Source organism: Hyla sarda, chromosome 7 (genome assembly GCF_029499605.1).
Source record: "Hyla sarda isolate aHylSar1 chromosome 7, aHylSar1.hap1, whole genome shotgun sequence".
NCBI lineage: Eukaryota > Metazoa > Chordata > Amphibia > Anura > Hylidae > Hyla > Hyla sarda.
Window position 1 is genome coordinate 50,905,552 of NC_079195.1, and position 26,944 is coordinate 50,932,495.

A 26,944-nucleotide genomic window follows, 5' to 3' on the forward strand; every position below is an offset into this window, starting at 1 on the left:
GAACATCAACCCTGTTACATATCTTTGTGTCATTAGCAAAAAGTCACAAATTACCAACCCTAATGCACTTTTGCAATATCACTAATGAAGATATTAAACAAAATTGGTCCCAGTACAGATCCCTAAGGTACCCCACTGGTAACAAGACCTTGCTCTGAATATTCTCCATTGACTACAACCCTCTGTTGTCTGTCACTCAGCCACTGCCTAATCTATTCAACAATATGGGATTCCAAGCTCAATAACTGCAGTTTATTGATGAATCTTCTATGTGGGACAGTGTCAAAAGCCTTACTAAAATCTAGATATGCAATGTCTACTGCCCCTCCGCCATCTATTATTTTAGTCACCCATTCAAAAAAATCTATAAGATTTGTTTGATATGACCTCCCTGAAGTAAACAGATGTTGTTTTTCATCTTGCAAACCATGGGATTTTAGATGTTCCACAATCCTATCCTTTAGTAGGGTTTCCATTAATTTCCCCACTATTGATGTCAGACTTACTGGCCTATAGTTGCTTGATTCCTCCCTACTACCTTTCTTGTGAATGGGCACAACATTTGCTAATTTCCAATATTCTGGGACGATTCCTATTACCAGTAATTGGTTAAATAAATCTATTAATGGTTTTGCTAGCTCACCACTAAGCTCTTTTATTAATTTTGGTTGTATCCCATCAGGCCCCTTTGACTTATTTGCCTTCACTTTAGACAGCAAATGTAGAACCTCTTCCTCTGTAAAGACACATGCATCAAACTATTCATTACTCTTCCTCTCTAATGGAGGTCCTTTTTCTTCTGTAAAAACTGAACAGAAGTATTCATTAAGGCAGTTGGCTAGCCCTTACTTCTCTTCTACATACCTTCCTTTCTTGTTTTTAATTTAGTTATTCCTTGTTTTAATTTCCTTTTTTTATTTATATATCTGAAGAATGTCTAATCCTTTTTTTTCACAGACTGAGCTAGTTTTTCTTCTGCCTGCACTTTTGAAGCTCTTATAACTTGCTTGGCCTCTTTCTGCCTCATCTTATAGATTTCCTTTGCTTCTGTGTCTTTTTTAATAATTACTAAATGCTAGCTTTTTGTGGTCTCTTTCTGCTTTTACTGACAAGTTTAATGCAATTTTCTGTTGCCTTCAATAATCCGTCTTTTAAGTAGTCGCATTTCTTCTGGTCTTTAGCAAAAAATCCTGAAGCATAATGTACTGCCATCAGTTTGTGACCTCAAGCGGAGGCGCACTTGGGTTCTACAGCATGACAATGTTCTGGAACAAACAAACAGGTCCAAATTAAAGGAAAACTGTCAGCCAGTTCACCCACACTAAACCCAATATACTGGGTTATAGTGTGGGTGAACTGGAGTCCATAAAGCGTTCACTTACTTTAGTGCGTGCCCTGGCCACTGAGTTCTCCCCCGCTAAAGTTCTGTTTGTCCTCTCTGCAGTAGTGCTGCGCAGTGTAACTGCGCATGTGCTGGGCCCTCGCTTCTCCCGACTTCTGTAGCGAGGGCTCGGCACATGCGCAGTTACACTTATTAATGTGCTTGGGGGTGGAGTGGAGGGGATAGAATAGTTAATAGGGATAGGCTTCATAGGAAGAAAAAACATACACCTTTTAATTGCATGTTTCCTAATGCCAGAAGTCTGTCCAATAAAACAGAGGAACTGGAATGGTTGATGTCTGAGGAAAATTATGACATAGTGGGTATAACAGAGGCTTGGTTGGGCGATAGCTGTGACTGGGCGATCAATATACAGGGATATAGTCTATTCAGGAAGGATCGGCCAAAACGGAAAGGGGGAGGTGTTTGTCTTTATGTAAAATCAAGTCTGAAGGCAGCACTGTGGGAGGATATATGGGAGGGAAACGATAATGTGGAGTCATTATGAAATTATATGGAGATAAAAAAAATATATATATCTGATTTGCTATAAGCCACCAAACATGATGGAAGAGGCAGAAAATCAATTACTGTGGCAAATAAACAAGGCAGCAATCAGAATGATATGATAATAATGGGGGACTTTAACTATACTGATATAAACTGGGAAACTGAGACCTGTTAATCTCATAAAGGAAACAGGCTTCTGACTATAGCTAAAGACCATTATCTGCCCAAATGGTGCAGGGCCTGACCAGAGGGGGCGCCCTACTGGACTTAATGTTAACCAACAGAGTAACTAATGTGCAAGTAGAAGGAAACCTAGGAAATAGTGATCATAATATAATACGTCATAACTTGTTCTTCAATATTGGAATCTCTCGGGGGGGGGGGGGGAGTTTGTTGTCTTCAAAAACAAGAATACTGACACTAAATGGGAGACTTTTAAAAATATCTTAAATCCTCACTGTAAGAGGTATATACCTTGTGGGAATAAAATGGTCAGAAATAAAAGAAAACTAATATGGATGAATACAAATGTTGAAGGGGGAAATAACGACAAAATAAAGCATTTAAACTACTAAAACAGGACGGCAGTGAAGAAGCATTTAAAAACTATAGAGAAAAATGTAAAATATGTCAAAGACAGATAAAATCTGCCAAAATAGAGACAGAAAGACTCATTGCCAAAGAGTAAAACTAACCCCAAAATGTTCTTTAACTATATAAATAGCAAAAAGGTTGAACATGAAAGTGTTGGCCCTTTAAAAAAAAAAAGATAAGGAAATAATAATAAATAGGGATCAGGAAAAAGCAATTACAGTATATTAAACAAATTCTTCTCCACTGTATTCATCGAGGAAAATTAAATTCCAGATAAAATACAGCGAGATAAGGTAAACTCCTGAGTACAGGTCAACTGTCTAACCCAGGAAGAAGTACAGTGCTGCCTACAAAAAATCTAAATAGACAATTCGCCAGGTCCAGATGGCATTCACCCCCGTGCTCTAAAGGAATTAAGTAATGTAAGAGAAAAGTCACACTAACCTGATCAGCTTTTATGAGGAGGGGAGCTCCAGACTGGACCAGGGGGAATTGCTGGATGTCGTATACAGTGGGGATCAAAAGTTTGGACACCCCAGGTAAAAATTTGCATTAATGTGTATAACGAAGCCAAGGAAAGACGGAAAAATCTCCAAAAAGGCATCAAATTACAGATTAGACATTCTTATAATATGTCAACAAAAGTTAGATTTTATTTACATAATTTACACTTTCAAAATAACAGAAAAAAAAATGGCGTCTGCGAAAGTTTGGGCACCCTGCAGAATTTATAGCATGCACTGCCAACTTTGCAAAGCTGAGACCTGCCAGTGTCATGGATTGTTCTCAATCATCATCTCCGAAGACCAGGTGATGTCAATGTCAAAGGTTTTAAATGCCCAGACTAATCTGACCTTGCCCCAACAATCAGCAGCATGGGTTATTCTAAGCAGTAGTCTAGAAATCTGAAACTGAAAATAGATGACGCTCACAAAGCTGGAGAAGGCTATAAAAAGATAGCAAAACGTTTTCAGATGTCAATATCCTCTGTTCGGAATGTAATTAAGAAATGGCCGTCATCGGGAACAGTGGAAGTTAAAGCAAGATCTGGAAGACCAAGAAAAATATCAGACAGAATAGCTCGCAGGATTGTGAGAAAAACAATTCAAAACCCTTGCTTGACTGCACAATCCCTCCAGAAAGATCTGGCAGACACTGGAGTTGTGATACACTATTCCACTATAAAGAGATACTTGTACTAATATGGTCTTCATGGAAGAGTCATCAGAAGAAAACCTCTTCTACGTCCTCACCACAAAAATCAACATTTGAACTGCAAATGAACAAATATGCAAGCCTGATGCATTTTGGAAACAAGTTCTGTGGACCGATGAGGTTAAAATTTAACTTTTTGGCCAAAAAGAGCAAAGGTACGTTTGGTGAAGAAGGGGAACAGAATTTAATGAAAATAATCTCTGTCCAATTGTTAAGCATGGGGGTGGATCAATCATGCTTTGGGGTTGTATTGCAGCCAGTGGCACAGGGAACATCTCACGAGTAGAAGGAAAAACTTGATACCATCTGTGAAAAAGCTGAAGTTAAAGAGAGGATGGCTTCTACAAATGGGTAATGATCCTAAACACACCTCGAAATCAACGGGGGATTACATCAAGAGGCGCAAACTGAAGGTTTTGCCATGGCCTTCACAATCTCCTGACCTCAACATAATTGAAAATCTATGGATAGACCTTAAAAGAGCAGTGCGTGACAGACAGCCCAGAAATCTCAAAGAACTGGAAGACTTTTGTAAGGAAGAATGGGCAAAGATACCTCAAACAAGAATTGAAAGACTCTTGACTGGCTACAAAAAGCGTTTATAAGCTGTGATACTTGCTAAAGGGGGCAGTACAAGATATTAACTCTGCAGGGTGCCCAAACTTTTGCAGACGCCATTTTTTTGTTTTCTGTTATTTTGAAAGTGTAAATGATGGAAATAAAATCTAACTTTTGTTGACATATTATAATAATGTCTAATCTGTCATTTGATGCCTTTTGGATATTTTTCCATCTTTCCTTGGCTTCTTTATGCACATTAATACAAATATTTACCTGGGGTGCCCAAACTTTTGATCCCCACTGTATCTGGATTTTTCCAGTGCATTTGATATGGTGCCATATAAAAGGTTAGTGCATAAAATGAGGATGCTTGGATTGGGGGACAATGTGTGCAAGTGGGTAAGTAACTGGCTCTGTGATAGGAAACAGAGGGTGGCTATTAATAATACGTATTCTGATTGGTTGACAGTTACTAGTGGGGTACAACAGGGGTCAGTCTCGGGTCCTGTTCTATTTAATATATTTATTAATGACTAGAGGTTTGAAAAATTAGATTTGGCCGATTCGCCAAATATATAAAAACGGCTATTTCTGGCCTACAGAGAGCCTCAATATGGGTATAGAACACTTTGCTGTGTCCTAAAACGCATATGGAGTGTGCTGGGGTAGTGAAATAATACTGTTATTCAGAATAATATGCAGATTACCAGCATCGCTTTTAGAATCACTACCGCAGAGCGGCACAATGACAGAGCCTGGAGGTGGCATCAGTATGAGGAGACCATATAGTGGCTGAATGACACAGCTTGGATGAGGCTGAAGCATGAGGAAACCATATAGTGGCTGAATGACACAGTGTGGAGGTGTTGGCAGCATGAGGAGACCATATAGTGGCTGAATGACACAGTGTGGAGGTGTTGGCAGCATGAGGAGACCATAAAGTGGCTAAATGACACAGCGTGGAGGTGGTGGCAACATGAGGAGACCATATAGTGGCTAAATGACACAGCGTGGAGGTGTTGGCAGCATGAGGACACCATATAGTGGCTGAATGACACAGCGTGGAGGTGTTGGCAGCATGAGGAGACCATGTAGTGGCTGAATGACACAGCGGGGAGTTGTTGGCAGCATGAGGACACCATATAGTGGCTGAATGACACAGCATGGAGGTGTTGGCAGCATGAGGACACCATAAAGTGGGTGAATGGCACAGCGTGGAGGTGTTGGCAGCATGAGGACACCATATAGTGGCTGAATGACACAGTGTGGAGGTGTTGGCAGCATGAGGAGACCACATAGTGGCTGAATGGCACAGCGTGGAGGTGTTGCTTCCATGAGGAGACCATATAGTGCTGAATGACACAGTGTGGAGGTGTTGGCAGCATGAGGAGACCATATAGTGTCTGAATAGCACAGCCAGGAGTTGGCAGCAGCATGAGTAGACACAAGGCCTTCACAATCCCTAAGATTATAAGATAAAATCCCTAAGAGTATAAGATTAAACCTAAGATTTTGGGTAGCTAGTGCAACCATAACAACATTTTTATTCCCAGACCCAGGCCCAGCGGCATCAGTAAACCATATATTGTATAAAGCATGAGGAGACCATTGAAATATAAGAATTTTAAGTAGAAATCTAAGAATAGAAATTGAGGATTTTGTGTCCTGGGCCCCGGTGTGTGGGTAAAACGGACCTAATCTAACAAGGAGTCACATGTCACATGGCAGCAAAATGACAGAGCCTGGAGGTGGCATCAGTAGGAGGAGACCATATAGTGTCTGAATGGCACAGCCTGGAGTTAGATGAAGCATGAGGATACCCAAGGACTTCACAATCCCTAAGAAAAAAAGACAAAGTTTGAAATTTAAAGTGAAGATTTTGGATAGCTATGCTACCATAACAGTGGTGTCTGCAGCATTCATATTTAGGGGGGACACATGGGGGGCCAGTGACAAAAGTGGGGGGGGGGCAATTTTAAAAAGTGTGTATATATATATATATATATATATATATATATATATATCATAAATAAATACACACATATATATATATATATATATATATATATATATACATATATATATATATATATATATATATATATATATACACACACACACTGTGCAGAACATGTTTAATAAAAAAAATGTAAACGTTTTTATTTAAAATCTTCATATATTCTTCTTGCGCAGATTTTTTTTTCGCAGTTTTTGCCGTAGATTTTTGGGTAAAATGACTGATTTCATTACAAAGTAGAATTGGTGGCACAAAAAATAAGCCATCATATGGATTTTTAGGTGCAAAATTGAAAGGGTTATGGTTTTTAAAAGGTGAGGAAAAAACGAAAGTGCAAAAACGGAAAAACGCTATGTCCTTAAGGCATTAAAACTTTTGGACACTACCATCAACTTTGATAGCGGCATCTAAAGTGTTAATGTCGGACATCAGCCTGATTGGTGATGTCTGGCATTAGCCGAGGGTTCTAGCTAATGATTTATACAACACAGTAGGAGCAGGCACTGTGCGTACACATACGCCTTGCGTCCTTAAGGCTCATTTACACAGACGGATCCTCAGAATATTTTACACTGTGGATCCCCCGACAATGGACCCTACAGTGCTGCCTCCCACTGTGTCTGCTCAAAACAGCAATCCTCCGCTACGAGCAGACACGCTTTGATGTGTATACTCGCACACATCGCGGCTGCTCTCGGCCTAGCTCAGAGAGCAGGAGCGGCCATGAGATGTGCGAGTATACATATCAAACAAAGCGTGTCTGCTCGTAGCGGCGGAGCAGGCACAGATGGAGGCAGCCCTGTAGGGTCCATTGTCGGTGGATCCACCCCTGAATGAGCCCTTAGGGTATGTTTTCACGTACAGGATCTGCTGTATATTTTCTGAAGCTGATTTTGCTACCTATTGAAGCTAATGGGTTGCAAAATCAGCTGCACAAAATATGCAGAAAAAATATGCAGCTGATCCTGTACATGTGTTTTAATGGGGTTTAATGATAAACTAGCAGTGTGTTCACATGTTGTCCTTCCAGAGGGGTCACTTTCCCTCCTCCATTGTCCACAGGTCACCAACAGGTCACATTACCAGAACAAATTATGGAAAAATCGCGGCAAAAATGGCGCAGTTTTACCGCGATTTACGAAAAGTCGCTGTGAAACCACGCAATTTTTCCCAATTTCCCAATGTGGATAAATGTAAAGTTATGCATCTGGGTACTAATAACCTGCATGCATCGTATGTCTTAGGGGGGATTAAACTGTCAGAGTCACTGGTAGAGAAGGATCTGGGTGTACTTGTAGATCACAGACTACAGAATAGCATGCAATGTCAGGCTGCTGCTTCCAAAGCCGGCAGGATATTGTCATGTATAAAAAGAGGCATGGACTCAAGGGACAGGGACATAATACTCCCCCTTTATAAAGCATTGGTACGGCCTCACCTGGAATATGCTGTTCAGTTTTGGGCACCTGTCCATAAAAGGGACACTGCGGAGTTGGAAAGGGTGCAGAGACGCGCGACTAAACTAATATGGGGCATGGAACATCTTAGCTATGAGGAGCGATTAAAGGAGTTACAATTGTTTAGTCTTGAGAAGAGACGTTTAAGGGGGGATATGATAAATGTATATAAGTATATTAATGGCCCATACAAAAAATATGGAGAAAAACTGTTCCAGGTTAAACCCCCCCCAAAGGACGAGGGGACACTCCCTCCATCTGGAGAAGAAAAAGTTTAGTCTCAAGGGGCGACACACCTTCTTTACCGTGAGGACTGTGAATTTATGTAACAGTCTACCTCAGGAACTGGTCACAGCAGGAACAATTAACAGCTTTAAAACAGGATTAGATACATTCATGGAACAAAATAACATTAATGCTTATGAAGAAATATAAAATCCCATCCCTTCCCCAATATCGCGCCACACCCCTACCCCTTAATTCCCTGATTGAACTTGATGGACATATGTCTTTTTTCGACCGTACTAACTATGTAACTATGTAACTAAATTCCTTATACTCTGTGCCCCTCATATATAGTAATAATGCCCAATCCTGTGCCTGCACATATAACTGACCTGTCCTGTCCCCCCTCATAATAATAATGCCCTCTGTCCTGTGCCCCTACCATATAATTCCCCCCTGTGCTGTGCCCCTCACTTATAATGCCCCTGCAATGTTCCCCTCACATAATGCCCCTGTCCTACTGCCTCAGGGTGCATTATAAGTAAGGGGCACAAAACAGGGTGCATTATAAGTAAGGGGCACATAACAGGGTGCATTATAAGTAAGGGGCACATAACAGGGCATTATAAGTCGAAGTACATTATATATTAGCGGCTCAAGACAGGGGGGCATTATAAGTGAGGGGCCCAAGACAGGGGGGCATTATAAGTGAGGGCCTGTAATGCCCCCCTGTCATGTGCCCCTTACTATCTCATAGTTTCACATTTGCATCTATTACACTATAGCTGTATAGCTCTCCATGTTTTATCTGCATGTTCATGTTTCACCTATATCCTTGTGCTGGCAGTGTGCTGCTGCATTCTTCTGTTGCTAGATAGATAGATAGATAGATAGATAGATAAATAGATAGGAGATAGATCGATAGATATGAGATAGATAGATAGATAGATAGATAGATGATAGATAGATAGATAGATAGATAGATAATGATAGATAGATAGATAGATAGATAGATAGATAGATAGATAGGAGATAGATAGATAGATAGATAGGAGATAGATAGATAGATAGATAGACAGATAGATAGGAGATAGATAGATAGATAGACAGATAGATATGAGAGAGAGATAGATGATAGATATGAGAGAGATAGATAGATATGAGATAGATATGAGAGAGATAGATAGATAGATAGATAGATAGATAGATATGAGATAGATAGATATGAGAGATAGATAGAAGATGGATAGATAGATAGATAGATAGGAGATAGATAGATAGATAGATAGATAGATGGGAGATAGATAGATAAATAGGAGATAGATAGATAGATATGAGATAGATATATAGATAGATGATAGATAGATAGATAGATAGATGATAGATAGATAGATAGATAGATATGATAGATAGATAGATAGATAGGAGATAGATAGATAGATAGATAGATAGATAGATAGATATGAGAGCGAGATAGATGATGGGTATGAGATAGATAGATAGATAAATAGATAGATATGAGATAGATAGGAGATATAGATAGATAGATAGATAGATATGAGAGAGATAGATAATAGATATGAGATAGATAGATAGATAGATAGATAGATATGAGAGAGATAGATGATAGATAGATAGATATGAGATAGATAGATAGCAGATAGATAGAGATATATATATATAGATAGATAGACAGATCGATAGATATGAAATAGATAGATATGATATAGATAGATAGATAGTAGAGATGAGTGAATCGAAATTGACGAACCCGAATTCGTTACGAATTTCAGGAAAAATTTGATTCGCAACGAATATTGCCACAATTCTATCGCGCAAATCGCTTCATTAAACTCCATTTTACAGCGTTCCAGGCTTTTGGAGACCTAAGATGGCGGATCCACATGTGAGTACATGGGGCAGGGGATTATGGGAGCGCGGGAAACAGTGGCGGGAATGAAGGTAGGCGGGCTGACCCTGAATCACATGTGAGATGCAGCCTATCAGTGTTCACTGACCCCTGTGAGGTAACAGCCCGGCAGCCATCTTGCCTCTCTTCATTTCTCCTATGCACGAGATAGGGAAAGGAAGTGACTGCACGTCTGTGTGCTGATCGCATACAACGGCGTTATACAGCATATATGCAGTGGTGACATCAGCATTAGGGAAAGATACAGGGCACAGTGTTGCTGCAGTTCTCACCGAGAACGATTCTTGCAAAACCTGGTATTCTCCTTACTCCATATAGCAGGCATAGAGGTGCTGCATAGCAGTCACCTGCGTCATAGATCTCACAGCTGTTTTACCTGTATGGAGCATCTAATCTCCTCTTTTTTCAGCCCAATTGAGTTTTTTCTGTTGCTCCACAAATCTGATTCTCACAATTGTGTCACAGAGTGCAATTTAGGGTTTAATCCCTGTAAAAAAAAAAATTCTGTGGTGCTGCCCAGTTGGGTCCTGATGCTGGTCAGAAATAAGTCATATTAGTGTGGATTTTAGTGCCTTTTTACCATTTTCACCTGTTACTCTATCTCTGTGCTAAATTCAGTGTTATACCACACGTTATACACCTGCCGGTGTATTAAAGAACAAAAAGGTTTTTCCTGTGTACAAATACGCTTAACAGTGGCCTTATCATTGCAAAGGGCCTACATACAAGCAAATAGCGTACCATATACTACCTGTTCTCTGTGCTAAATTCAGTGTTATACCACACGTTATACACCTGCCGGTGTATTAAAGAAAGAAAAAAGTTTTTCCAGAGTACAAATACGCTTAACAGTGGCCTTATCATTGCAAAGGGCATACATACAAGCAAATAGCGTACCATATACTACCTTTTTTTCTGTCTTTGTGCTACATTCAGTGTTATACCACACGTTATACACCTGCTGGTGTATGAAAGAAAAAAAAAGTTTTTCCTGCGTATAAATACGATTAACAGTGCGCTCATCATTGCAAAGGGCATACATACAACAAAGGAGTGTACTATTTACTACCTGTTATTCTGTCTCTGTGCTAAATTCAGTGCTATTCCACACATTAGTATACACCTGCTGGTGTATTTAAAAAAAAAAAGTGTTTTTTCTCCGTATAAATACGCATACCAGTGCGATCATCATTGCAAAGGGCATACATACAACAAAGGAGTGTACTATTTAGTAACTGTTATTCTGTCTAGGGCCTATATACTTTGAAAGGACAGCTCTAAGTAATCGCCTGTTGCTGTTCTATACCCTCATAAATGCACTAATTATGTCAGGCAGGGAAGTGCCAGGACGTGCACAGAGAAGGGGCAGAGGCCTACATACGTCAGGCAGAGTTGGTAGCAGACTTGGGGCGAGTGGCAGCAGGAGTCGCAGCAATAGGCCTGAGCTCCCGTTAACACCCAGCTGTCGTGTCGTCGACCCATCTCTCCTCGTCAATTGGCTTGTACACTCATCCCCATCATCACAAGCGACATCTGACAACCCCAGTCAAGAGTCGGTGGGTTCCTCAGACACAACCCTCAGTTGGCATGACCCGGGAGCAGTCCCCATAATCCCATTGCCTTTGTCCTATGCTGTTCCCTCTCCCAAAGAAGTATCTCATGCTTTGGGTTCAGCTCCACAATTTAGTGAGGACGATGTAATAGAGGACAGTCAGCAGCTAATGGGCAGCAAAGAATGTGAGGAGACATGCGTCCCTTGCTCCGCAAGGCGGCCAAGTAGTGATGTGGAGAGTGACGTGGGAGGCGGTGTTTCAATTGTTCAGGGTCCTGAGGCAGACACTGTTGTGGAACACGAGGAGGACATCAGTGACGTGCACACATCTTTTGATGATGATGAAGCCGATCGCAATTGGGAGCCGGGTGCAGAAGCCGGGGCTTCATCATCATCAGGAGAAGAGATTCGCTCTTTGTCTATGAGGCAGTAAGGCAGTAGCACGGTTGGCAATCAGCGTGGTGGTGGCAGTAGTGGAAATTCAGGAGCCAAACGTACCAGGGCGAGACCACCTGCTTCGTGGCAAGCTACCATTCAGGGAGGTAGTGTAACAGGGGTTCCTGGAGACGGTGCCAATAGCAGTGAAATAGTGCGGACTGCGGGTGGGAAAATCAGCTACTCTGCGGTGTGGTTGTTCTTCATAAAGAATCCGGAGGACCTTAGCGTAGTCACATGCAAAATCTGTCGGCAGAAAGTGAAGCGTGGACAGGTTCCCAATCTTGGCACCACAGCCCTGCATCAACACATGATTCGCCACCATAAAGTGGCCTGGGATAACCGTGGCTCTGATGTAGTGGTCCAGCCTGCCGCATGACCCAGTGGCCATCTGCTCCCTCCGTCATCCAGCAGAGGCTCCACCACCTCTGCCGAAGGAAGCATTGTGTCAAACCCTCCTTCTTGCACTCCTGCTTCTTCCGCTCGTAGTCAGCCGTTCCGCCAACAATCGATCGGCGAAGCCATGTCCAAGAGACAACAGTATGCGCCCACTCATCCAACGGCGCAGAAGTTGAATGTGCTCCTGTCCAAGTTGCTGGTGTTGCAGTCCCTCCCTTTCCAACTGGTTGACTCTGCAGCTTTCAGGGAATTGATGGCTTGTGCCGAGCCGAGGTGGAGAGTCCCAAGCCGTCATTTCTTTGTGAAGAAGGCAGTACCAGCCCTGCATAAGTTTGTACTAGAGAAGGTGGGCCAGTCCTTGAGCCTGTCGGTGTGTTCAAAAGTGCACGGCAGCGCCGACGTGTGGAGCTGTAACTACAGACATGGACAATACATGTCTTTTACGGCCCATTGGGTAAATGTTGTTCCTGCACAGCCACAAGGGCAACTTGGACAGGTCACACCGCTTCCTCCTCCACGCTCTGGCTCCCAGGCAGTTGGTCCTTTTACAGTGTGCGCCTCCTCCTCCTCCTCCCCGTGTCCTCGGCCTCCACTGCACGTCCAAATCTCGGTGGCCCTTCATCGTACCACGTGTGTAGGGCACAGCGGTGTCAAGCCGTCCTTCACATGGTTTGCCTTGGCAAACGGAGTTACACAGGGGAGGAACTGCTAAAGTTCATTAGGGAAGAAATCCCAGTATGGCTTACTCCACGAAATCTGGAAATGGGAACCATGGTGACCGACAATGGGAAGAACATTGTGGCAGCGCTGCGACAAGGAAGTGTGATCCATTCGCCCTGCATGGCACACGTGTTGAATCTGGTTGTCAAGAAGTACATCAAGTCTTCACCCCATTTGCAAGACTTCCTGACAATGGCAAGGAAACTGTACATGCACTTCAGCCACTCGTACACCGCCAAGAACACTTTTCTTGAGCTGCAGCGTCAGAACAGTATCCCACAACATAGTCTCATTTGTGACGTTGCCACACGTTGGAATTCCACCCTCCATATGTTGGACAGACTATACGAACAAAGAAAAGTAATCAAAGACTTTTTTGATGATACAAGCAGATAGGAGTACTCCCCTGTGTAACTTCAATGTGAATGAGTGGCAGCTCATACATGACACCTGCCGTTTGCTGAGGCCCTTTGAGGAAGCCACATTTTTTTGTTAGTCGCTCGAATTATGCCATGAACGACGTAATTCCACTCCTACATTTACTCCAAAAAATGATTGAAAACATGGCTGGTCATGGCAATGGAGACATTGCGCCTACATCAGAAGGCTACATGAGTCCTGTGGGGGATGAACTGGAGAAGGATGATGATGGGCAGAGCGGAGCACAGTTTACAGTGGATGAGATGGCCGGTGTTTCTGGTCACTGGACAGGAGAGGAAGAGCAGGAGCAGCCAGAGGAGCTGGAGGATTATTACGAGGGAGGCGAGACAGAGGGCCCAGACACAATGTGGCAGTATGCAGTGGAGATGGAGGAAGGTAGTCCCAGCGAGTAACTGTCACAAATGGCACGATGCATGCTGAGTTGCTTTCGTAGTGACCCCCAAATTGTCAAAATTCGTCAGCGTGATGACTTCTGGATCTCCACCTTATTAGACCCTCGCTACTGGCCCAGAATGGGGGCCTTTTTTACACCCACTGAGAGGGAGGAAAAACTGACCTACTTCAGTGAGCTTCTACTTAGTCGGTTGGCCGATGCCTATCGGCCACATGGTCCATCCACTCGCAGGTCTGACTCGGGGGGCCCTCTGCGCTCACCTTCCACTGCCACGGCTGCTGGGGAGGGGTGGCAGGAGCAGTACCGGCTCAATCAGCAGCAGCCTGAGTCTACAGTCGCTAATGAGTAGCTTCCTTCAGCCGCATAGTGAAGCTACTCATCAGCAGCAGGTGGACATCGAGCAGGACCTGAACCAGCAGGTGGTGGCTTACCTCGACATGACCCTGCCAACAACCATTGAAGATCCGCTGGACTTCTGGGCAGCCAAACTCGATTTATGGCCGCAACTAGCAGAGTTTGCCCTGGAAGAGCTGTCCTGCCCGGCCAGTAGTGTGCCATCAGAGCGGGTGTTTAGTGCGGCCGAGGATATAGTCACCCCAAGGCGAACTCGTATGTCCACTAAAAATGTGGAGAGACTGACTTTTGTCAAGATGAATTAGGGATGGATCAGCCAAGATTTACAGCCACCAATGACAGATGGGTCTGAGTAGATTGACCATGCTCCTACAACAAAATTTTCTCTATTTTGGTTGGTGATGAAACCCTCTGGGGCAGACCTGGACATTGTACGGCCCGCTTGCCGTATACGGCCCTTTGATTGGCTCTGACCAGCCCGCGCTGATTGGGGGACAACTATGCTGCCTAATCTGGGGGACATCTATGCTGCCTAATCTGGGGGACATCTATGTTGCCTAATCTGGGGGATATCTATGCTGCCTAATCTGGGTGACATCTATGCTGCCTAATCTGGGGGACATCTATGCTGCCTAATCTGGGGGACAACTATGCTCCTTATCTGGGGGACAACTATGCTCCTAATCTGGGGGACAACTATGCTCCTAATCTGGTGGACATCTATGCTGCCTAATCTGGGGGACAACTATGCACCTAATCTGGGGGACATCTATGCTGCCTAATCTGGGTGACATCTATGCTGCCTAATCTGGGGGACAACTATGCTCCTAATCTGGGGGACAACTAAACTCCTAATCTGGTGGACATCTATGCTGCCAAATATGGGGGACATCTATGCTGCCTAATCTGGGTGACATCTATGCTGCCTACTCTGGGGGGCAAGTATGCTCCTAATCTGGGGGACATCTATGCTGTCTAATCTGGGGGACATCTATGCTGCCTAATCTGGGGGACATCTATGTTGCCTAATCTGGGGGATATCTATGCTGCCTAATCTGGGTGACATCTATGCTGCCTAATCTGGGTGACATCTATGCTGCCTAATCTGGGGGACAACTATGCTCCTTATCTGGGGGACAACTATGCTCCTAATCTGGGGGACAACTATGCTCCTAATCTGGTGGACATCTATGATGCCTAATCTTGTGGACAAGTATGCTCCTAATCTGGGGGACATCTATGCTGCCTACTCTGGGGGACAAGTATGCTCCTAATCTGGGGGACATCTATGCTGCCTAATCTGGGTGACATCTATGCTGCCTAATCTGGGGGACATATATGCTGCATATTCTGGGGGACAACTATGCTCCTAATCTGGGGAACATCTATGCTGCCTAATCTGGGTGACATCTATGCTGCCTAATCTGGGGGACAACTATGCTCCTAATCTGGGGGACTTCTATGCTGCCTAATCTGGGTGACATCTATGCTGCCTAATCTGGGGGACAACTATGCACCTAATCTGGGGGACATCTATGCTGCCTAATCTGGGTGACATCTATGCTGCCTAATCTGGGGGACAACTATGCTCCTAATCTGGGGGACAACTAAACTCCTAATCTGGTGGACATCTATGCTGCCAAATATGGGGGACATCTATGCTGCCTAATCTGGGTGACATCTATGCTGCCTACTCTGGGGGACAAGTATGCTCCTAATCTGGGGGACATCTATGCTGTCTAATCTGGGTGACATCTATGCTGCCTACTCTGGGGGACAAGTATGCTCCTAATCTGGGGGACATCTATGCACCTAATCTGGGGGACATCTATGCTGCCTAATCTGGGGGACAACTATGCTCCTAATCTGGGGGACATCTATGCTGCCTAATCTGGGTGACATCTATACTGCCTACTCTGGGGGACAAGTATGCTCCTAATCTGGGGGACATCTATGCTGCCTAATCTGGGGGACAACTATGCTCCTAATCTGGGGGACAACTCAACTCCTAATCTGGTGGACATCTTGGCTGCCTAATCTGGGGGACGTCTATGCTGCCTAATCTGGGTGACATCTATGCTGCCTACTCTGGGGGACAAGTATGCTCCTAATCTGGGGGACATCTATGCTGCCTAATCTGGGGGACAAGTATGCTCCTAATCTGGGAGACATCTATGATGCCTACTCTGGGGGACAAGTATGCTCCTAATCTGGGGGACATCTATGCTGCCTAATCTAGGTGACATCTATGCTGCCTACTCTGGGGGACAAGTATGCTCCTAATCTGGGGGACATCTATGCTGCCTAATCTGGGTGACATCTATGCTGCCTACTCTGGGGGACAAGTATGCTCCTAATCTGGGGGACATCTATGCTGCCTAATCTGGGTGACATCTATGCTGCCTAATCTGGGGGACATCTACGCTGCCTAATCTGGGTGACATCTATGCTGCCTAATCTGGGGGACATCTATGTTGCCTAATCTGGGGGACAAGTATGCTCCTAATCTGGGGGACATCTATGCTGCCTAATTTGGGGTACAACTTTGCTCCTAATGTGGTGGAAAACTGATGCTTCTGGCCTTGGGCGTATAATTTTTTGAGTTTTAGCAGTAGCTAAATACATGCTTAATGCAAATGTCAACATTGATCTTTAAATGTAAGGGGTTATGAAACCCTCTTGGGTACTGCAGATGCATGCTCCAGACTCATTCTGTGTCTTTCAGGAACTACTTGCCTCCCTGGTGTCTCTTGCCTTGGGCCTTAAATTTTTGGATGTTTAGCAGTAGCTAAATACATGCTTAATGCAAATTTCAACAATGATCGTTAAATTCTCGGCGCTCTGCCAGGGCCTTCTCCTACCCCGCCTGGGCCGATCCGAGGACCTCACTAACCAACTCACTAACTAATCCAATAGTTTATATTGACGGGCGGTGGGTACAAATGGCAGGGACTTAATAAACGCCAGCTTATGACCCTCACTTACTGGTCATTCCTCGTTTTAAGGTTAAATAATTGCAATCACAGATCCCCATCATGAACTGGTTTCAGCGTGCAACACGCACCTGTCCTTGAAAGATAGAGAGACGCTAATACGTTCAGTGGAGCGCTAGTGCGGCCCAGGACATCTGAGGCCATAACACACCTGTTATTGCTTGATCTCGCAATTGATCGGGCAAGGTAAGGGGTTATTAAAGCCTCTTGGGTACTGCTGAGGCCTACTCCTGACTGCTCCTGGTGCAATGTATGGGGTAATTAAACACTCTTGGGTCGTGTTATTTTTAAATTTACTGGTAATTTCATCAGTAATAAAATTGAATTTTGCAGAATGCTAACCGTTACACAACGGAACGCTTGTTGCGTGTGATTTTTTAGTGAAAAAAATAAATAGATGGAGAGGGATTAACTCTGCTTAATCATTTTTGGCGATTAGAATCCTTTTGTCATCTGATATTTTGGAGACAGATGCGTTTACACACATGTAATAATTTTTTTAACCAAATTTCAAACATTGTGTGGTTTATTATATTATAGAAGAATGTCTTTGGGTGGTCCACCGTCCTGCATTATAGAGTCTTCTGAACTGCTGTATATGCACTTGTTTTAACAAAAAGGTATTTTGTCAGACAATTTCTATAAAAATTTGCGTTTTTTTGGGGTGGATTGTGAAGCCCGGGTGACGGGTGTGTAGTGTGTACTCGTGCATCAGTCAACTCCAGTCTGTGTCCGTTAGGCAATATATGGGTTACTGATGCAGCAGAGGTGGGGCCTTGGTCTTGGAATTTCAATTATTTAAAAAAAATTAACATATTGTGTGGTTTATTATATAAGAGAAGAATGTCTTTGGGTGGTCCACCGTCCTGCATTATAGAGTCTTCTGAACTGCTGTATATGCGCTTTTTGGGGTCGATTGTGAAGCCCGGGTGTGTACTCGTGCATCAGCCAACTCCAGGATGTGTCTTTCAGGCAATCTATGGGTTACTGATGCAGCTGAAGTGGGGCCTGGGTCTAGGAATTTCTATATATTTTTTTTTAATTTAACAATTGTGTGGTTCATTATTTTTTAGAAGAAAGTCTTTGGGTGGTCCACTGTCCTGCCTAGAGTCTTCTGAAATGTTGGATATGCGCTTGTGCTTACACAAAGTTTAACATTTAAAAAAAAAATTATACTATTTTGTTGATTTTGGGGCGGATTGTGAAGCCCTGTGTGTACTGGTGCATCAGCCAACTCCAGTCTGTGTCCGTTAGGCAATATATGGGTTACTGATGCAGCAGAGGTGGGGCCTTGGTCTTGGAATTTCAATTATTTAAAAAAAATTAACATATTGTGTGGTTTATTATATAAGAGAAGAATGTCTTTGGGTGGTCCACCGTCCTGCATTATAGAGTCTTCTGAACTGCTGTATATGCGCTTTTTGGGGTCGATTGTGAAGCCCGGGTGTGTACTCGTGCATCAGCCAACTCCAGGATGTGTCTTTCAGGCAATCTATGGGTTACTGATGCAGCTGAAGTGGGGCCTGGGTCTAGGAATTTCAATATTTTTTTTTTAATTTAACAATTGTGTGGTTCATTATTTTTTAGAAGAAAGTCTTTGGGTGGTCCACTGTCCTGCCTAGAGTCTTCTGAAATGTTGGATATGCACTTGTGCTTACACAAAGTTTAACATTTAAAAAAAAAATTATACTATTTTGTTGATTTTGGGGCGGATTGTGAAGCCCTGTGTGTACTGGTGCATCAGCCAACTCCAGTCTGTGTCCTTCAGGCAATAAATGGGTTCCTGATGCCGCAGAGGTGGGGCCTGGGTCTGGGAATGAAAAATTTTTTGGATTGCGGGTGCTACAAAAAAAGATGGACCCACCCTAATCCGTTCAGTGGAGCGTGCCTGTGGCCCCGGACATCTGAGGGCATAACACACCTGTTATTGCTCGATCTCAGGAGAAGGGGGGTTCTTCATCGGGAGAAGAGAGTTGCAGGTTGCCCTTGAGTCAGCAAGGTGGTAGCACGGTTGGCAGTCAGCGTGGTGTGGCAGTAGTGGAAATTCTGGAGCCAAACGTGCCCGGGGGAGACCACCTGCTTTGCGGCAGCTGACCTTTCCGGGAGTTAGCGGGTTACCAGCACCGGTCGATGAAAGATAGAGACACGCTAATCCGTTCAGTGGAGCGCGCCTGCGGCCCCGGAAATCAGAGGGCATAACACACCTGGTATTGCTCGATCTCACAATTGATCGTGCAAAGGTAGGGGGTTATTAAAGCCTCTTGGGTACTGCTGAGGCCTACTCTTGACTGCTCCTGGTGCAATGTATGGGGTAATTAAACACTCTTGGGTAGTGTTTTTTTTTTTATTTACTGATAATTTTATCAGTAATAAAATTGCATTTTCCAGAATGCTAATCGTTACACAACGGAACGCTTGTTGCGTGTGATTTTTTTATGAAGAAAAAAAAAAAATATGGACAGGGATTAACTCTGCTTCATCATTTTGGGTGAAAAAAGTCCTTTGGTTATCTGATCTTTTGTAGACAGATGTGCTTACACACATATTGAATTTGTTTTTGTAAAAAAAAATTCAAACATTGTGTGGTTTATTATTTTTGAGAAGAATGTCTTTGGGTGGTCCACCGTCCTGCATTATAGAGTCTTGTAAACTGTAGGATATGCGCTTGTTCTTACACAATGGTATTTCTTGAAAAAATTTCTAAAATGTTGTTGTTTTTGGAGGGGATTGTGAAGCCCGGGTGTGTACTGGTGCATCAGCCAACTCCAGGCTGTGTCCTTCAGGCACTATATGGGTTCCTGATGCCGCAGAGGTGAAGCCTGGGTCTGGAAATTTCTACTTTTTGGATAGCGGGTGCTACCTATGACAAATCTTTGTCAAAAATTTCATATACTGTGTTGTTTTTTTTGGGGGGGATTGTGAAGCCCTGGTGTGTACTCTTGCATCAGCCAACTCCAGGCTGTGTCATGCAGGCAATATATGGGTTACTGATGCCGCAGGGGTGGTGCCTGGTTCTGGAAATTTCAAATTTTTGGATAGCGGGTGCTACCAATGACAAATCTTTGACAAAAATTTCTCATTGTGTTGATTTTGGAGGGGGGGGATTGTGAAGCCCTGGTGTGTACTGGTGCATCAGCCAACTCCAGGCTGTGTCCTTCAGGCAATATATGGGTTACTGATGCCGCAGAGGTGGGGCCTGAGTCTGTTAATTTCAAATTTTTGGATAGCGGGTGCTACCAATGAGAAATCTTTCTCAAAAATGTCATATATTGTGTTTTTTTTTTTTTTTTTTTGGGGGGGGGGGGTCGTAAAGCCCTGGTGTGTAGTGTACTAGTGCATCAGCTAACGCCACGCTGTGCCATTCAGCCACTAAATGGTCTCCTCTTGCTGCCAACAACATGTCCACGCTATGTCATTCAGTCACTATATGGTCTCCTGACACTGATGCCACCACCAGGCTCTGTCATTGTGCTGCTGTGCAGCAGTGATTCTAAGAGCGATGCCGGTAATCTGCATGCTATTATGAATAACAGTATTATTTCACTACCCCAGCACACTCATATGTGTTTTAGGACACAGCAAAGTGTTCTATACCCCTATAGAGGCTGTATGTAGGCTAGAAATAGCCTTTTTAAATATTGATTCGCCACAAACTAATTCGGATCGAAACAAACTTTTCAGGAAAATTCGGCGAATCGGCCGAATCGAATTTTTGAAAAGTTCGCTCATCTCTATTCGTAACGAATTTGGGTTTGTCTGCTTCGATTAGCTCATCTCTATTAATTACCTTGTAGAGGGATTGAATAGTAAAGGAGCAATCTTTGCAGATGATACTAAACTCTGTAAAGCGGTAAACACTATAGAGGACAGTGCACTGTTACGTTTAGAGGAAAGAAGGTTTTTACACCAGCACAGACAGGGATTCTTTACTGTAAGAGCAGTGAGCTGTGTCTGAAGAGATGGTCATGGCTAACTCAGTAAAATAATTTAAAAGTGGCATGGATGCATTTTTGGAGAAAAATAACATTACAGGTTATGGATTCTAGATCTATAGAGACAGAAGGTTGATCCAGGGATCTATTCTGATTGCCATATTTGGAGTAGGGAAGGACTTTTTACCTTGAGTATGAGTTTTTTGTGCCTTCCTCTGGATCAACTCAGTAGGGACTCATTAGGGTTATAGGTTGAACTTGATGGACTCTGGTCTTTTTTCATCCTTATGAACTATGTTACTATGCAGAGCGCTGTCCGGACACACAGCTCTCACGTTATCAGGAAGTGATAGCTGCGTAAAAACTTCAGGCGCATGCACTCTGCAGACTGAGCGCTGCACTCGGGGAGCATGGGACTCAATGTCACTAGGATGTGGAGTTGAAGAAAATGAATATGCAAACCAGGGGGCGGGCTTACGCACCTTCCTCCAGGACCCAAAGAGATATGGATGCCGGGGGACCGCCTTCAAAGCGCTACTGCAGAGAGGACAAATGGAAGTTTAGTGGGGGGAGAACTCAGCGGCCAGGGCACACACTAAAGTAAGTGAACGCTTTATGTACTCCAGTTCACCCAGTATATTGGGTTTGGTGTGGGCGAACTGGCTGACAGTTTTTATTTAAAGAGGTACTCCACTGGCCAGCGTTCGGAAGTAAATGTGCCATGTGCTGCAGGGGTTGGCCACACCCCTTGTGACATCACGGTCATGCCCCTCAATGCAAGTGTCACGATGCCGGCAGGCAGGAGGTGGATCCTCTGTGCCAGAGAGGGATTGGCGTGGACCGTGCTAGTGGACCGGTTCTAAGTCACTACTGGTGTTCACCAGAGCCCGCCGCAAAGCGGGATGGTCTAGCTGCGGCGGTAGTGACCAGGTCGTATCCACTAGCAACGGCTCAACCTCTCTGACTGCTGAAGATAGGCGCGGTACAAGGGAGTAGACAGAAGCAAGGTCGGACGTAGCAGAAGGTCGGGGCAGGCAGCAAGAATCGTAGTCAATAAGGCAATAGCAGGAGGTCAAGTACACAGTATGGACAAACACAGTAACGCTTTCACTAGGCTCTAAGGCAACAAGATCCGGCAGGGGAGTGCAGGGGCAGTGATCAGATATAGTCTGGGAGCAGGTGGAAGCCAATTAAGCTAATTGGGCCAGGCACCAATCATTGGTGCACTGGCCCTTTAAGTCTCAGGGAGCTGGCGCGCGCGCGCCCTAGAGAGCGGAGCCGCGCGTGCCAGCACATGACAGCAGGGGACCGGGACGGGTAAGTGACCTGGGATGCGATTCGCGAGCGGGCGCGTCCCGCTGTGCGAATCGCATCCCCGACGGCCATGACAGTGCAGCGCTCCCGGTCAGCTGGACCGACCGGGGCGCTGCGGAGAGAGAGACGCCGTAAGCGCTCCGGGGAGGAGCGGGGACCCGGAGCGCTAGGCGTAACAGTATCTCTTTATCTTGGTTTAAAGGGAACTTGTCATCACTTTCTTGCTGCTTGACCCTGTAGTCATCAGGGTGGTCCCCAGATTCTTTCAACAGCCACGACTGATAGATTTCTTCTTGTTTAGGTACAAGGAGATAACTATTAAAATGTGGTTTACACAGTATTAAAGTGATGACAGATTACCTTTAATGTACAAGGGTTCATGCAGAGAATTGAGCTCTGGGTTTAAAGGGGTTATCCAGAAAGAGAAAAACAGGTAATTTCTTTCCAAAACCACTCCCTCTCTGTCTCCAGGTTGGGTATGGAATTACAACTTGGCTTAATTCACTTCAATGGGACTGAGCTGCAGGACCACACCCAACCTGGAGACAGACGGGGAGCAGTTTTGGAAAGAAATTACCTTTACTTTTCTATTCCTGGATAACCCCTTAAAAACTGGCCACTGGTAATAATTTCATGGAGTTTGTGTGTTCTTCCCCTGTTGGCATTGGTTTACTTTAAGGACATTAATATATGTTAGTGACAATAATCTTTGCACTGGCCTGTGAAATATGTTGGTGCTGTATAAACAACAAGAAAAAAATTAATAAATCATCCAAAAACGGATCCATACCGTGACTCGAAATCACACACCGTCTGCAAGGAAAAGAAACATGCATCTTCCATGCTCGAGATGCTCTTAACCTAAACTAATATGACATTAAGTAAATAGTATGTTTAAAGTGTCACACACATCTTGACCTCTTGGCCTGGCATGTTACCAACGAGGTTAGCAGACAACCACAAATGTAATCACACCCAAGTATGAATTAGACAAATAATGAGGATGGATGAACATCCTTACCCCTCGCTCAAGAAGCATGTTCCTAAAGCACGTCATCCGTTCTTCCAATGGGGGCAATAATTTCAAGGATGTAGATTTTTCATCCTCCTCTTCCTTTTGCTCAATGGCATGAGAATCTTCTGTCCTAGAAGAAAAGAAGGTGAATAATATACAGGTCAGCTATAGATTGAGGTTGTCCTGTTATGCTTATCCCCCGATCAAGAAGTGGGTTGACTTAAAGGGGTACTCCGGTGGAAAAAAATGTTTTCAAATAAACTGGTGCCAGAAAGTTTAAAAGAACATACAAAGGTAATTGCTGCCCTGCTCCGTCGCTCTCTGTCGCCTTCATCACGCAGCCTCTCACGCAGCTCCTATTGGATGAAGGGGCAGTATGAGCAGCAACATGATGACAACGACGGAGAGTGATGGTGCAGGGCAGCAGAAGCAGCAGAGGAGCGGCAAACTTATGGGCCGGAGCGGCGGGGACATGTAAGTAACATTGAGCAGGCTGCATGGGGCACATTAATCTGCTATCCAGTGGACGCTGAAGCAGTCAGTGCTGCTGGATATCCGTTTTTGCGATGACCCCGACACACAGAAGCATCGTATGTTGATGCTGCCTCTGAGAGGCCATCGTATGTTGAAACGATCCCATGTCTGGGCCATGTTATGTCGGGAGACCACTGTGTTAGAAATCTTAAGCCTTCCAGTACTTATCAGCTGCTGTATACTACAGAGGAAGTTGTATAGTTCTTTTCTCTCTGACTACAGTGCTCTCTGCTGCCACCTCTGTCCGTGTGAGGAATTGTCCAGAGCAGGAGAGGTTTGCTATGGGGATTTCCTCCTGCTCTGGATAGTTCCTCACATGGACAGAGGTGGCAGCAGAGAGCACTGTGGTCACACTGAAAAGAACTACACAACTTCCTCTGTAGTAAACAGCAGCTGATAAGTACTGAAAAGATTAAGATTTTTACACAGAAGTAATTTACAAATCTGTTTAACTTTCTGGCACCAGTTGAATTGAAAACATTAGTTTTCCACCGGAGTACCCCTTTAAAGGCCTTTTACGCTCCAATGGGAATACTGGGATGGAATGATATGCAAAGCATTTCTCACACCACTTTTCCATGTGGTTTTCAAATGGCCCATAAGTCAATAAGTCTGTCTGGGCATGCTGGGAGTTTTAGTTTAGCAGCAACTGGAGTCTCCATGTCTGGGAGGACACTGGCAGAAGGGTCTGATCCCATTTTACAAAACGTACGATGTGAACAGAACTTCACACCCTTTCCAGTCTGGCTCCTGTCTGTAGCTCCGCCCTTAATGATGCCATAACTATGGGCGGGGCTACACGGACCCAGCTGGGACTGGAGGGAGGTAAGGGGACTTCTTCATCTTCTGTATACACTATATACAGCTATCTATAGATAGCTGCATAGTGTATACCGCCCAAAGGGTTAACCTATACTGTCCGGTAGTGTAAGTTAACACTTTCCTTGCCAGGCTGGTGCATAGCGCACATCTCAGCAAGGAGTTAAGTGAGCCAGCAATGTGTATACTGTATACACATTGCAGGCTCACTGTAAGTTCTTGCTGGGCACTAGATATACAACGTATATTTACTGCTCAGCATCAGCTGTTCTCCTGGCTCTGTAGCCGTGAGCACAGCTGAGTCCCAAAATTCAAATCAGGTCAATCACAACAAGTGTCAGGAGTGACACTTGCTGTGATATGTCCCTTACTGCAGGTACTACTGCTCCCAACATGGAGCAAGTAGCATTGTCCGGTTTTTCCTTCCTAATCCTTGTTGGGGAGGAAAATCAACAAAGGAGGAAGCTTTTGACTTCATATCCCGTCCTCATATATTGTTGTTATGTCCCAACCTCATATCCCGTCCTCATATCCCAACCCCATATCCCGTGCTCATATCCCGACCCCATATCCCGTCATCATATCTCGACCTCATATCCTGAACTCCTATCCTATCCTCATATCTCGACCTCCTATCCTGTCCTCATATCTTGACCTCCTATCCCGTCCTCCTATCCCGTCCTCCTATCCCATCCTCATATCCCATCCTCATATCCCGTCCGCCTATCCAGTCCTCATATCCCGACCTCATATCCCAACCTCATATCCCGTCCTTATGTCCCATCCTCATATCCTGTCCTCAGGTGGGACTGATTAGTGATAAAGATATTGTAAGCTGAAAATAGAAGAGGACGTGGCTTGGGCGTGGTGTGCAAGCCCGACCGATGCACAAAAAGGGTAGAAAATAAAAGGGGTGGGGCTTAAACAGTGGGCATGTCTTTGTGAGATGGGATGTGGCTTGCAAGTCGGACTGACACATTCACCAGGATATGCAGAGTGGAGCTTGTGAAGTAAGGTAATGGAAGTCCCATATACTTGCATGGGACTTGAAACAAAAACCCATCTTTTCTAAAAGGGTGTAGGTAAGGGTTAATTAAACCATCATATAGTTTTATTTGACATATAAGTAATATGTGTACCAGGCATTATTGAAATATCTCCAGCCGTAAGGAAGTTATGTGGGAATATACATTTCCTATTGATTTGCATAGGACTTTAAACAAAAACCCCGACCCTCACAAATGGGGGTAGTTAAGGGTTAAATTAACTATTCTATATTTTAAGTGGACATATAAGTAACATGTGACCAAGTATTATCAAAATATCTCCATTTTTTTGGAAGATATGCAGTAAAATATATTTCCCAAAGACTTGTATGGGACTTCAAATGAAAACCCTGCCCCTGGCAAATGGGGGTGAGTAAGGGTTAAATCACCTATCCTATGTTTGTTGTTGACATATTAGTAACATGTGTACCAAGTTTCATTTTAATATCTTTAGCCGTTTGGGCGTGATGCTGGAACATACACACAAACACACATACACACACACACACATTGGGGGACATGTATGAAAGATTTTACCCCTGTTTTGTGTGTATTTTTTGCGCAAAATTTTGCGCAAGCCCTTTTTCTTGCACATTTTTTTGCGCATGTTTTGGTAGAGCATGTCCTCCAGATGTGGACGAATCAGGGTACCTTGGAGTGACATCTATAATACGCATGGATTTATTAACTGCGTACTTTTCCTTTACACCAAAAATTTTGCCGCAAGAGCTGTTTTTTTGGCGCAAATATAAGCCATCTTAGATTTAACGTAGCAAGATGCTCTAAATCATCGATTCTATTTTCCAAAGAGTGGATTGAGGAGATTACTATATTTACCCGCAATTTATGAAGCTCATTGCGCTTGATTGATAAATTTTGCGCTTCTGCACATAATTTAGAATTCGGGAAAAGGGGTAAACTGCTTCTACCATACACAAATAATGATACATGTCCCCCATTGAGTTTTATATATATACTAGCTGAGTACCCGGTGTTGCCCGGTTTTTCCTTCCTAATCCTTGTTGGGGAGGAAAATAAACAAAGGAGGAAGCTTTTGACTTCATATCCCGGCCTCATATATTGTTGTCATATCCCGACCTCCTATC

The 26,944-nt window shown here is 44.0% G+C and overlaps 1 protein-coding gene across 1 annotated transcript in view; it reads right to left on the bottom strand.

Moving 5' to 3' along the window:
* The window catches only part of TCERG1L (transcription elongation regulator 1 like), a 340,750-nt gene that overhangs the window by 14,543 nt on the left and 299,263 nt on the right, over positions 1 to 26,944 (bottom strand). The window contains exon 10 of the mRNA XM_056529021.1: positions 23,446 to 23,569. Coding sequence (XP_056384996.1) covers positions 23,446 to 23,569 — 124 coding nt within the window. The remainder of the gene's footprint in view (positions 1 to 23,445; positions 23,570 to 26,944) is intronic.